The 13,925-nt window shown below is 40.3% G+C and overlaps 1 protein-coding gene across 1 annotated transcript; it reads right to left on the bottom strand.

The window, feature by feature from the left end:
- Positions 1 to 130: 130 nt before the first annotated feature.
- On the bottom strand, positions 131 to 13,925 carry lnp1 (leukemia NUP98 fusion partner 1). The gene is made up of 4 exons (XM_049588447.1): positions 13,565 to 13,925; positions 9,180 to 9,425; positions 7,259 to 7,354; positions 131 to 3,706 (listed from the first exon to the last, which is right to left on the bottom strand). The coding sequence occupies exons 1-4, from the start codon at positions 13,748 to 13,750 to the stop codon at positions 3,599 to 3,601; spliced, it is 636 nt and encodes a 211-aa protein (XP_049444404.1). The 5' UTR covers positions 13,751 to 13,925; the 3' UTR covers positions 131 to 3,598.

Raw genomic sequence — 13,925 nt, 5'->3', positions numbered from 1 at the left:
AGGGAATCAGATTTAGTACCATCTGGACCACTAAAAATAAACACTACAATAGAAACAACAGGCATTTTCAAACACAGCAGGTGTGATAAATAACATTTAACGACTGAATTCCAGTCAGGTGTGTCCGTGACAGGGCTGAGATATTGTTCATGCTGATTTACTGGCACACACAGATGCAAAGGAGCTATCATTAACATTATCTGTTACACCTGTGCTTTGCCTGCTGAGTCAAAATATCTGGTGTTATTGCCACAGTTATTATAGGATTTCAATACCTTTGAATACTTATTATTATTGGCCTTTTACAGGCTGCAGTGTTATAATCTCAACAATGAAAGTACAGTAAACCAACTGCTGTAAATGACACAGAAGACAGAAAAGTGTGTGTTTGTTGAAAGCAAACCGCGTTAAGTAAGGGAGTGTGACATCAGTGTGTACTCCTGGATTGTTGTGTGTTGATTGTCAGCCTTAAAAGCCTTGGCTGTGTGGAGCTGGCTTTACACAGCTAGTCTGTATTTTTAGTTCAAAATGTTGTGTATGTGTAACATATAAAAGACAATCCAAAAACCAAATTTGTAACCCACAGAGAGGATTGTAAATATATATTGGTAACAATGTTATTTCTCATTTAAAGAGATTTAAAAAAGACTAATCCTAACACATTATATCTGCAGACATTTTGGTTTGACATAAATCCATGCAAGATCACAGCAGATTTAAGGGGTTTATTCGTACTTAAATGAATACATGGAAAGACAACTATTTGTCAGTATCTAGAAATAAAGTCACATTTACGTAAATGCATGTTTGTATAGATACATTTATACACAGGCAGCCCGATCCTGTTGGACATCTAGCTCGCTCTGTTAACTCTCATTTGGCAGCACAAGATACACAACAGAGACGCTCGAATGCTCAACAGATGACACTCGACCGGGCTTCACATGCAAAATATTTCATATGCAAAACAATAGATAAGGCAGGAAGATGGAGCAGATGGAAAATGAGATATGATAGACAGACTTGTTGTTTCAGGAGGAGGAGTTCACGTTTATAACCTCAGAGTAAAGATTATTAAGTCAGGCATGAAACCAGTAGATGCTCTTACTCACTTTCAGACTGACACAGCTAATCGTCATGAAGCTGTGAGCATTATTTTCTGTCCATGCCTTTGTCAGATACAAGATTTAGTTCTATCATTAACGTGGTCTACAATACATGCACACAAAAAATATTGCCCAAATTAGTTTGAATATGCAAATACTCAACATGCTGATGACGCTGTGGAAGTTAGTGTAACATTAACTTTGTTTTTGTCAGACAAAGGAGAGGTGAAAACAAAATGAGTTTGAGTTGTAAGAATTTATTTTCAAGATATTTATTTTTCAATAGTAAAGGGAATCAATAACCATGGGCTTTCAATCAAATTAGTTGATTAAAGTGAGAAGATTGATACCATGATATCATGTCTGCACACAGCAGGCCAGTAGATAGTTGTAGCTGCCTGGTTCAAATGTTATCACAGTTAAATGGACATTATTTGTGGTTATCAGCATCATAGATATGGTTTGGAAGGTTCCTGCTACAGAAGGTTCAGAGGCCGTTATCAGCCCATTAAATGGCAGAGGTTAATGTTATGCGGTGGCTGAGGAAGTCAGGTCACATAATGTTAGTATTAAAAGGTGTGAATGGTTGTCTGTCTCTATGTGTCGGCCCTGTGATAGTCTGGTGACCTGTCCAGGGTGAACCCTGCCTCTCACCTAATGTCAGCTGGGATGGACTCCATCTCCACCGCGACCCCTAACAGGATAAGGGGTTACAGAAAATGAATGAATGAACTATGCAAAATTTTCCTAAAAATAATAACTACATCACACAGAATTGATTCCTCACAATCATCAATTATGGCCTTTCTAGAAGTGTGTGGTGGTGTATCTATCTGCAGAGACTCTGCCCTCTGTCTGTACTTTTTGGACGTTTACCCACACAATGCTCAGGTGAGGGCGGGGCTTTATAAAAAAGCAGTGACCCGGTGCCAGACTGTGAGCGGCACACATCCAAAAGACACAGTGACAAAAAATTGCAAGCATAGCGAGGTGAAAAGCCAAATGAGAATGAATCTGGGTTTGGTTTTGACTTTCAGTTTCATTAACGCAAATTAGAGTTGTTGTGTTTTTGTTACTTTAGAATGAGCTGTTTATATCTACGTATGATGTAGACCCTCTTCCACAGAGTCCACCATCTCTTTGCAGTAATCTATAGCAGACAAATCAAATACTGGCTCTAGAGAGGGCCATTTCAACCCACTCCGTCTCACTCCTAAGTTATCGAAATGTGGAGCTTGGGCAGTGAATTCTGGCATCAGACATTGATGAAAAAAGTCGTCTTTTCACGGCGACATGATACACGGCTGGTCACCCTTACAGTTTAACGGCAGCATTTGGGGAAACGTGGCACAACAAGAAATTTAAGGCAGCGAAATTCCGTGTGGGGTGGGTTCAACAACAACCAGCTTTCACCTGGTAGTCTGGTCACTTCCTCTAAGATTGTGAAGCCAAACCCATGTGTTGTTGAAGGAAAAAATATGTCAATTCACGGTGTTGTACTGACGTAGTGCTTTTATTTTGAAAGAGACTGTATGTAAATCTTAAATTTCCAGTGAAAACGGAAATGTATTTTGAAAAGAGAACTTGACACAGTGTCCCAGAACGTCAACAACCAACGCATCCAGGCTACCTTGCACATTGCATTTGGATGTGGAAAGTCCATGACCAAATGTCGATATGTGACGAGGTCGGAGTGAGACTTCACCATTCGTATTTTTGCACCATATTTCTCTCAAATGGGAGCAAACGACAAACAGGAGAAGTTCCTCTTTTGCAACACCACTGCTAGATGCCGCTAAATCCTGCACAGTTGGCCTTCAACAACATGGCGCATTTCACATAATGTGCTCATTTAAAGCCAATGTTTTTCTACTGCTAACCTCGTAGTATGTGCGCCTAAAGCTAACTTAAGTGAAAGTGGAACCTAATGTAACTATTCCTGATGCCAATAGGCATTTAATGCACTGATAACTGGCTTCTGAATCTACTAGTCAGTACTGCAGGAACCTCCTGACCTACAACACTGATAAGCATTAATAATGCCCCTTTAGTTGAGTGATAACATTTGAAATGGCTGTTGTAGCTTCATATTTAACAGACAGATATTTGTGTCAATCTTTTCATCTAACTCTTGGCAAGAAAGCGAATAAATCCAAAAATGGCAAATTTTTGCTTTAAGGTAAATCAGATGTGCAAAAGTGCAAAAAGGAAGAAAAAAAAGGTCAGATTTTAAAAGATATAACAAATCTCAAGGGAATTTGCTTCATAAAACTGCAAGTTCAGTGCAGAGTTTAAAATGTCTCTGGACAAAACAGCGTCCAGGGCCCCTCCAAACACAGAGGATGATCTTAAGTCTGCTCCTTGAGTGCTGTTTTGAATAAACCCTCACATGTCGTTGAAGGAGCAGCGGGAGTTCATGCAGGAGGAGTGAGTTGTGGTGGAGGTCTGGGGGGGGGGTCAGTGGGTCACATGCAGGTGCAGATCCAGGATCTTTATGGGACTTTGATGCGGGACGAAGACCAGTAGAGGGGCTTCGGCATGAACACATGGACACGGCATGTGGGACATGTCTGCTTTTTCCACAGCCACTGCTCCATGCACTGAAACACATTTGAAAAAGAGGTTATTCTTTTTTTTTTCACTCAGGCTGAATGTTTATGATTCCTGCAGGTATTGATTTCCCTCCCTGGTGCCAGAAGCTAGTTTCCAACATGCTATAGGAACCACATGCGCGACACTGACCCTGACCCTGACCCATGATGAGGACACTGATGTCACGTGTTTTACTCTGTTGTACATTCACAACATTGTTACAGGAGTGCAGTTAAAAAAAACAGGGTCCATACATTTAAAGTTGAGAATTTGTTTCTTTGGTTATTTATTGACATTTTTCCCGTCTGTAACAACACAAAATACAAACACTGAAGTTATGGCTGAACACAAAAACACATCAATTTAGACTTAATTAAAACAACTTTGCATGCAATCAGAATAACCCAAGTTGTCACAGGTTAATAGAAAGATGCAGCCAAATCACTTTGGCTGAGACAAATTAATTAAGTCTACTGTACAAACATTTATGGTGAGATTTGTTTTTACTTTCCACACTATAAAAATCAGATTGTAGTTTTGCTGAAAGACTCTTTAACGTATAATTGAAAATATCTCCTTGTGTGATAATCATTTGATTGATTCAACATGAAAGATATTGCATAGACTGTCACCCACTTACAAGCTGAATCATAGCTGAACATTAAGTACCCTTACATGACCTTACTTATAATACTGTGAAGCAAATATTTAATACATCTCATGTAGAGCTCCAACTATTAGTCAATGAATCAATCATTCAACTGACGGAAATTAATTGGCTTCTATTTTGGTAATCAATAAATTGTTTATGTTATTTTTCAAGCAAAACTTCCAAAGTTAACATTTTGGGTTTGAAAATATTGGTTGGACAAAACTAGAAATTTGATGAAGTCACGTGAGGATGTAGACCAGGGACACTCAACTTGCTTCGCCCAGGGGCCACTTTGGCAAATGACATGAGGCCAGGGCCAGTTAATAAACAACGCTTTATAATATCTATCAATACATATAGTAATGAATTCCCCTTTTTTCAACCTTTTGACATTTGCTGTCCTCATTCATCTTTGCAAAATCCAGCCGCAGCGCCCCAAACAGGTCAACGCACACAGGGGCATTTCTAGGATTCTGGTACATTCAGAACTTAGTCAGGGAGTCCAGGGGATCCTCCCCTCCCAACTCATCAAGCATCGACACTTGGTCAGTGGCTCGTCACGTCAAAATATGACAGGTACCCCCCTTACTTTTGGACGTCTAGGTACAGCATGTGAATTTACACTCATTAAAAGTCTCTTTTTAAAATAAACGTACAAACAAGCAGCAACCTCTGAGGCTGAAAAATGAAACCAGCGCAGAAGTGCCAAAAACTGCAGTTCTTGAATGCCTCCTGAGCCTGGCTCCAAAACACCATGTTAAAATGCCCAACTCTATAGAATAAATAAACATGTTAACAGCCTGGTACAAAAAAAAACAGTTTGGGTCTCCATAGCTAATTTGATCATTCAGGACAACTGAATGGGGGTGAATTCTTAAATAACACACATTTACATTTTATTAAGGGCCAAAGTTACGGATAATTAAAGGTGAGGCTGTTTGAGCGACAGGCTGTCTGTGCCAAAGTCTGTAAATCAAACCCACCCCTCATTCTTCCACAGCTCCACCCACTTCTGACTCCAAATACCAAGACGGCGACGGCTGAAGTGCCAAACTCAGGGCTTCAAAATGGGAGTCCAAAAACCAATGGGTCACAATAGCTACATCCATATTTATACAGTCTATGATAGCCTACAACTCCAGCCTATCATCCAAATATGGTCACTTCTGCCTCCAAAAACCAAGATACCAAAGGCTGAAATGCCAAAACTGAGGCTTCAAAATTAGTCCACAAACCAAGAGGTGACGTCACGTTAGCTACGGCCAGTATTTTTACAGTCGATGTGCAGAATTTTTGGCATTAAAAGAGTGTGGTTAGGTTTAGGGGAAAAAATGTCATAACTACATTTGTTCAACTGACTTTTGGCTTCACGACACCCAAAGAGCAGGCTCCTGGGTGAATGTACAGGGTTTGTTTGACCCATCCACCTCATCCCTCAACACTGTTTGTTGGTATCTGGAGCGACAGGCCACTGACCAAGTGTCGGTATGTGACGAGTTGGGAGCGAGACTGAATCAGATGTTTCGAATGTTTTTATAATTATGATCTGACACTGAGGAGACAGAGTGACAGACAGAGCGATGGGATCCCACAGGACACTTTTACGGCATCAGGTCAGGCACAGTCAATGCCCTGAGATTTTAACACTCGAACGTCAAACTATGTAGCAGTGACAGTTCAGCAGACAATCCTGATGTTTTGCTCATCTTCCATTTTAACACCGATGATGAGTCACCTTCCTCCTTTCACAGAATGATATCAGCGATGTCTCCGCAGAGACAATTGACGACGGAGTGTGTGCTGCTCCTTCTCCATGGAGATCGGCCCGTCTGCCGACTTCCTCCTCTCATCCGAGAGTCTCCTCACCTGACCCACTGTTGTTTCACTGCCGCTGCTGGGCCGACACTGCTCTGACCTCCGAGCCGCCTTCAGCACCCACCAAACGGAGACATGGTGATAAGTAACTCCTCAGATGTTAGAGTTCTCCATGCTTCCACACAGATGGGTTTCGATGCAGGCAGACCGTTTTCATATCACTTTACATCATGCATATCCAGGAACGAGCTGTAATCATGCATCATGGATCTGATATCTCACATGCTGGGATTGGACTGTAAATTCAATGTAGAGGAGACACATGGATGCATTACTGAATGGGCCTAACAAGCACAGGCGCGTCAGGGGCCCAAAGCGTCAGGGCAGCCCAGTCGCCACAAGAAAATGTAAGCATTGTACGTTATTGCAGACCACGGAAACTTCATATTTGTACGTTTCATATGTAGCATATCATTGTTTCTGAAGTGACGTGGTTCCACAGGTGTTTGTGGTACCAAACTTGGGTGTTTTTCATCGTCACATCACCAGGTCTTCCAGCTGTGCTTGAACCACAAAAACTAGGTGTTTTTTTTTACCCATCCCGGCTTTTCCAACTGCTTTTGTGCCACCAAATGTGACTGTTTTAGGCCAACACATGATCTTTTCCTAACTATAATCGAGTGCTTTTTGTGACTAAACCTAACCACATCTTCACCACAGCGCTGTTGAGATACCAGCTACAAATAATGTGCAAATGTAACGTGTTCACGGTTTGCAGAAAAGTACAACGGTAAAATTTTTTGAGGCGATTGGTTCAGTCAGGGGCTGCCCTGATCTTTGTCTGCAAATGTCACTCAAATCGACATATACCGACCAGGGTGAAACTCATAACAACCAGAAAGAGACACAAAAAGGCCACAAAGAGATGCAATGGGACTGCAAAGGGACACAAAATAACTACAAAGTCTGTGTGTCCTGCTCCTGTGTAGGAGAGGTGGTGGGCCTTTTGCATATCTGCGTCCAGGGCCCCACTGTCTCATGCTCTGTCCCTGAGGAGACATGCAGTGTGTCAGTCTTATAAAAGGTGTTTTACCTCTTTGTGGAAACGGTGTGTACAGTGCAGCTCTTGAACTCCTCCGTTCTTCTTCATGTCCTCGTGACAGATCAGGCACAACTTGTCGTCCTCAATCTGTTAAAAAGAAAAACTGATTTTAATCACCTGGTCTGTTTGTTTTGGAGTGGAAGAGATCTCTGCGGATAACTAACCTCCAGCGAACACTGAAGGATTTCTAACTAAGTTTCAGCTGGTTGCAATGTGCAGTCCTCACCACTAGATGTCACTAAATCCCCCTAAATCTTACACACTGTTCCTTTAAGTATACATCTAGTGTATTTACAGTATTAACTGTTGCACTGTGGGCCCTACTACTACAACTCCGGTGTAGGCCTACTGTTAAAAACAAACAAAAAACACATTTTCAAATTGCCATTGGATATGAAGCTTGAAGTTGGCATCAATGACAAAACACAGCAATCCAGCTACTATTTTGAAAGCATCCCCAGTAAATCTTCAGTACAAAGTGTAGGTCTGTTTTCGTTGTCATATCTAACCACAAAACATTATGATTTCTTTTTTACAAAGTTAAAATTACAAAATATAAAACATGTAGATTCCCATATATAAACTACAGAAGGGATCGAGCCCTTTCACAAACTGAGAAATATATTATTCTTGATCCTGATAGTGTCATAAAAGATTAATGGTAGAATATGCATGTGAGTGAAGAAGAAGAAGATCTCCTCCTGACACCTGAACTTTTGTTTGGTATGCATTTGGTATGCAATTTTTCCTCATTTTTGCTAAAAACCATTGTTAATGATAATTAGGTCTCAATGTCCTCAAACCAGACAACAATAAAATCCCAATGTCTTCACATGAGTACTTTTTAATGAATAGTGTCTTAGCTTCTTACTGTGGGTCAGATTTGTCGCCATATCAAACTACAAACATTATTAATCATAAAGAAAAATGTAATCAGGTTTTGGACCTTGTCCACTTTTGTGTCGGGATCGGCTGCAGACTGACTTGGCAGAGATGGCGGCCATTTTGTTTTTACATTGATCAGTGTATCATGCTCTTACAACAACTAGATGGCACAAAAAAAGTGTCCACGAACGAGGACAGCAGGTCTTAGTTAAATAGAATTAAGTATATAAAGTCAAGTAAACCCAAAATATAATGTCCACATATGAGGACACAGGGTCTCAGGAGGATATACTTTATTAATCCCTTAGGGGAAATTCAGTTTTTCCACTCTGATGTCATATGCGCACAGGCCTGATACACACACATGCACAAACAGGACCTATACATGCTTTAAATGGATAGACGTCAGAGCGAGGAGGCTGCTCATGGACAGGTGCCCCGAGCAGTTGGGGATTTAGTGCCTTGTTCAAGGGCACCTCGGCAGTGCCCACGAGGTGAACTGGCACCTCTCCAGCTACCAGTCCACACTCCATTGTTGGTCTGGATGGAGACTTAAAGTCGCGACCCTCTGGTTCCCAAGATAAGTCCCTATGGACTGAGCCACTGCCGCCCCTGATTCCCATGTTATGCTATTTTTATATTTCTACTTTCATCTCAGAAGAAGATATTGTACTCTTTTACTCCACTGCATTTATTTGGAAGTAATAGTTAAGGTTGCAGATTTCTTGTAACAGAGTATTTTTAAACTGTTGTATTGATATATTTATCTGAATACTTCTTCCACCACTGCAGGAGATACTGTGCACTTTACAGTAACCAATATGAGTTTGGGGACACGTCCATGATCCTGTCAGTGTACCAAACTGATACACCTTTTAATTCTCTGTAAGAGGTCTTTAATCTTTAAGGGCTTCATAATACCCTATTAGTGTAAGACCTGACCGACCCTGCAGTTAATTGAATAATCTACAACACACTGAGCTGGTAAAAAACAACAACTATAAAAACTGTTTAAACTTCATCTCACCAGAGACATGGTCCTCTTATCCCGGAGAAAGAGTCTCTTCTCGAATGACTCTGTGAGCTCTGGGATGGTGGTGATGCGGTTCTCTGGGATGCCCGACTTGGAGCGGCTGTTTTCATCTGAGGAGGCACGGCGAGCTCTCTGGTGGGGCCTCACCTCCCCCTTCTCCTCCCTGGTTTTGATGTGGCTCGGGCTGGGAGCCATTGTCGCTGTGTGCAGCCTGTTCAGCTTCATGGCGTCTAATTGTGACTGTGGACAATAAGAGCTGTTACACAACTTGTCCATGATGATTCAGTCTCAGCTCAAAGGAAAACAGAAGAGCTGAAAATCTGAAAAGCAACTGTAAGAACATTAAACCAGACAGACAGAGACACGACCATGCTGAGCTTCTGTCTGTGAAATATGTTAATCTCCCCTAATATTCTTAAGTAACATGCTTGCAAAGCACCACCTAATTATAAGTCTGTGATAATTTACACAACAGCAGTAATCAGATTACACTTATATGTTGCAAAACAGATACGTAGAGGGTGCAGTCAAATTAAAGCAAATGAAAGCACTCTTCATTTCAGAGTGATCATCTTTATGTCCTGATACATTCCTCCCTGAACGCAGTGATGCCTGTGTCCTAAAAGTCAGGACTGATTAAAGGGCACTCCAGGGAAGGTACTGGCAGGAGATGTAGCCAAAACATCCCACATTTCCCACAGTGCAACTCAACAGCAACTTTAAGTTAGATCCTACTTCCTATGAATCCCAGTTTATTACGTAGAAGTCTACAAACTTAAAACTATGCCTTTAACTTACTTTGATTATTTCTATATTTATCACAATTAGTTGATGTCAAATTGTACAACAGGGCTGAGGAACAGTTTGAGTGCTCTGTTTTTTTTCACATGCCACTCCAAATGTTAAAAATGATCTGGGGTATACCTATTAAGTATGTATATTGTATTTACTATGTATTTACTTTGCAGATCAATGCAGGCATGTAATATAAAACTTAAATTAGTAGCCCGGTCTATTATGGACAGGGCTTTAATTCCTTTTACGCAAAACTGTTGCTGAGCAAAGATCAGGGAGGAAATACAATGAAAGTGTTGTGTGAATACACCTGTTTAAATTAGGCCTTAGTTAATATATTAATTACGAATCTTTCATTTGTTCTAGCACTGACAGACAGCGCATCAGAGAGTGAGTTATGGCACCCTTTTGATTCTTTTGATCTGAGGACCCCTTACAGGGTAATCGAGGAATGGACAGTCAAATCTTATCTTTGACGTGACTTATTTTACGTTTTGTGTCTTTTTTTGGCAAATGAATTACATTTAAAAAATGAGTGTAGAGAGGTGAAGAGAGAGTCTGTAACCAGAAGTGCACAAAAAGAGCAATTACAGTAAATGGACAGTGAGAAGAGAACCAGATGATGAACAGATAAGAACAGAAAGAAAGAGAAATGATTTAAGAAGTGCTTGATTGTACACATTATTTTCTCATGTGTATTGCTGACATGATATCCAAATTTAATTTTTAAATATTACAGTTTATCATGTATACAGCTAATGACATTTGGTACAGCTAAATGTGACGTAATTCATGTATTTTTTTTTAAATTTTTCTTTCTGCTCTTCCCGGTGAGTTTACTCAGGGTGGGTGGACATGTTATAAATTTTTAAAAATGGAATCAGTCTAAGTACATGTTCACTGTATTTTGTGCTTGTCAAAAAAAAACATTTAAGAACAAATAAATAAGTCTAAAGCTGAGATATGTGTAAAGTCAGAGTAGAAAAGACAAATCTTAGTGGTTTAAAGCGTATGTGTAACCTAACTAAGTTCATTAACAGTGTCCAAAAAGACGTCACAGTGCATATCTATCTACTTATGGATTAATAGTTGGGTCATTTGGCTCGTCTGTCCACTAGATCAAATGGTCAGGTTGATCTGTGTTGGCAGAAGCAAATGTTCACACTGACAAAAAGCTGCAGCCATCAGGGCGTTGTTTGACTCCACCTAGGGGCCAATCTATACCAGCATGTGTCATCATGTCTCTCATCAGCTGCTTTTGTCTCACAAAACCTGACAAAGATTTTCTTTCATTCCTCCAAATGTGAACAAAATACAAGTGTAACTGTAATGATGTAACAGTGTGTTGGACAGAGAACAGGCCCTTGTGACTGTTTTAGACTGATCAGGAATATAAGAACATGTTAAAATGAATATGCCTTTTTTTTCCTTTGTGTGTGTGTGTGTGTGTGTGTGTGTGTGTGTGTGTGTGTGTGTGTGAAATAGTAGGAATCATAAGAACAAATTATGTGTTTATTCTACATGAACTATAAAAAAAAGTGTAATTGAACTATAAAAATGATATAATTAATTGACTAATTTCTCCTTTTTTGGTATTTTTGTCATATACAGATTTGTAATAGTGATTGTTGGGTACTTAAGTTGATATTGTCTAATGTCAAGTGTGTATTTGACCATGTGACGAGACAATACGATGTACAGAAGCTAGTTAAGATGCAAAATCTGGCACTAGGGCCCGTCATAATAGTGTGTATATTCAGCGCCGCTCTAATGGGGGGAAAAACTTTATTAAAACACATTTATTTTGTTCAATCTTAAACACCCAGGGTATACATCTACATTTCGGTAAACATCAGTGTTGCTAAATTGCCCTTGACCATACTGAGAACCTGCTGTACGAGCCACAAGTGTGCTGCCGTGTGTCATTGATCTCTGACCTCTCTATGACTGATAAGTTCATTCCCTCATGGCGATGAATAAAGCAGCACAGTGTTCCATAGAGGAGCGCTTACATGCAGCAGTCCATGACTAATACATGTCTTTATAAAAGAATCAAGAGCTTTGTCTATTTCAGGTTGAGATGAATGCTGAATAATATCTTACATTAATGTTCTCGTTGTCAGGAAACAGACTTGCAGGTCTGCTTTCATTTAAAAACTTTCTATCATAGTTGTTCCAGAGAACAAACCTCTTCCTAGACACTATTCAAATGCCATTGCCTTTGCCTCCTTAACTGCAAGACGCCTTATACTTACTAAGTGGAAGCAGGAGGTGTCTCCCACACATGCTTCGTGGGCTGGTGATCTCAAGAGTTTTCTACACTTAGAGAAAATAAAGTAAAATAAAAGTGTACGCTGGGTGGCTCTGCAGGTGAATTTTACAGGACGTGGCGACCATTTCTGACATAGTTGATTCTTACTTGGAGCAAATTACAATGTAGATTCGCTGTAGACAACTTTGACTGATGTATAAATCTATTTGTATGAATGCGTGTGTGTACCTTTGTTTACATTTTGACTTATGTTGCTGTCTGCTAATGTATGTCTAAAATGTGTATCTGCCCATGTATACATGTGTACTGTCATTTTAGTTTAGCTTTTTTTCCTTCCTTGGTGGGGTTGGTGTATAAATATGGACGACATACAAGTGTTTGTATTTTGGTATTCCAGTCTGGATATATCACAGCTGTTATGCTGTTGGAAACAAGGTAAATAAAATGAAAACAGTTTAGTTAAGTCTGCTTTTTGCAGAAGATTTGCACACTGTTTGACCTCAGTGACATAAAGGAATCTGAAGACACTCACAGCATTACTAACTCTGTACATTGTAGGTTTTCTGTTACACTTTTTCAATAAAAAATGATGTTTCTATGAGTGGCATCTCTGTATAATCAATTTAAACAACATATTGGTGAAGATTCTCACTCATCCAGGTCACGGTAATCTTAAGTACTATATCGCAGGCAACTGGACTTAACTGAGTTCCTTGAAGAGATTTCACCTCTCCAAGAAGCTTCTTCAGTTTTGATGCCTCTTGGATTACTGGTGAAACGCAAGTCCAGTTTAAACAGTATTTTTATCTGTGTCTGTGTGTTTAAGTGTGTGCTGGGGGAGCATCATGTACTTGTGCATCAGCAGACGTTGTTGATGAACTGAAGGCGGTGGAGGTCAGGACACCCTATTACTGAAAACTATAACAGACCTACATAGCCTGCATAGTGCTCATACCAATGTCTGGGTTTCCATGTCTGCAGAGTGTATACGTGCATTAATCTACCCTCATTGTCTGCTCAAATATAAACAAGGTCAGCCTTATTTCTTGAATATAGGCTACTGTATGTAACTTTTAGAAACGTTCTACAATGACATATTGAGTTGTGGTTAACTGCATACAGTAGTTTTTTGTAAAGTTATCTTTAGTTAGTTTTATTAACAAGTTTAAAAGGAGGCAGGTTGTTTTAAAATGACAGAAACTGGAAATATTGTTTTGTTAAAAGTGTCTTGCTGCTGTTTATATGTTGATGCAAAAACAAAATGTACAGTGAACACATATGCATGCGTCTAATCAGCGCTGCTGGTCCTTACCACAGTTGGGAGTGATGCTCTTCGGTCCCCTTGTGTTTTTGTGGCTCTTCTGAAACTGCGCTTCCTGTCCCTGGAGTGTCCACCTTCTGCTCCGTGACCCCAGTAACTACTCATCCATTTTGTGAAGTTACCATCATCATCGTCGTCGTTATCCACAACGAAAGCAGGCAGCAGCCTGAGAGACATGGTGGAGTTGTGCAGGGAGCCTCTGTGTCCAACAAGTCTCAGCTCAGTAGATGAAAGTGTGATCCCAGCCCAGTGGTGCAGAGGGCAGAGACAACGCTGAGCTGACCTACTAAGCTTCTGACTGACTGGCTGCTCTACTACACAACTCTGTCCCACAAGGCAAAGGTAACTTACT

This window comes from Epinephelus fuscoguttatus, linkage group LG10 (genome assembly GCF_011397635.1).
Source record: "Epinephelus fuscoguttatus linkage group LG10, E.fuscoguttatus.final_Chr_v1".
In the NCBI taxonomy this organism is placed as follows: domain Eukaryota; kingdom Metazoa; phylum Chordata; class Actinopteri; order Perciformes; family Serranidae; genus Epinephelus; species Epinephelus fuscoguttatus.
Note: the sequence above shows the minus strand (reverse complement) of the source record. Positions and strands in the feature narration are given on the sequence as shown.

Excerpts from the sequence above, each read along its gene's own strand:
- lnp1 (XM_049588447.1), bottom strand. The coding sequence starts at position 13,750 with ATGTCTCTCAGGCTGCTGCCTGCTTTCGTTGTGGATAACGACGACGAT. Across the intron at positions 9,426-13,564 it reads GAGCATCACTCCCAACTGTG|TCACAATTAGACGCCATGAA; the intron begins GTAAGGACCAGC and ends TATTGTCCACAG. Across the intron at positions 7,355-9,179 it reads ATAAGAGGACCATGTCTCTG|ATTGAGGACGACAAGTTGTG; the intron begins GTGAGATGAAGT and ends TCTTTTTAACAG.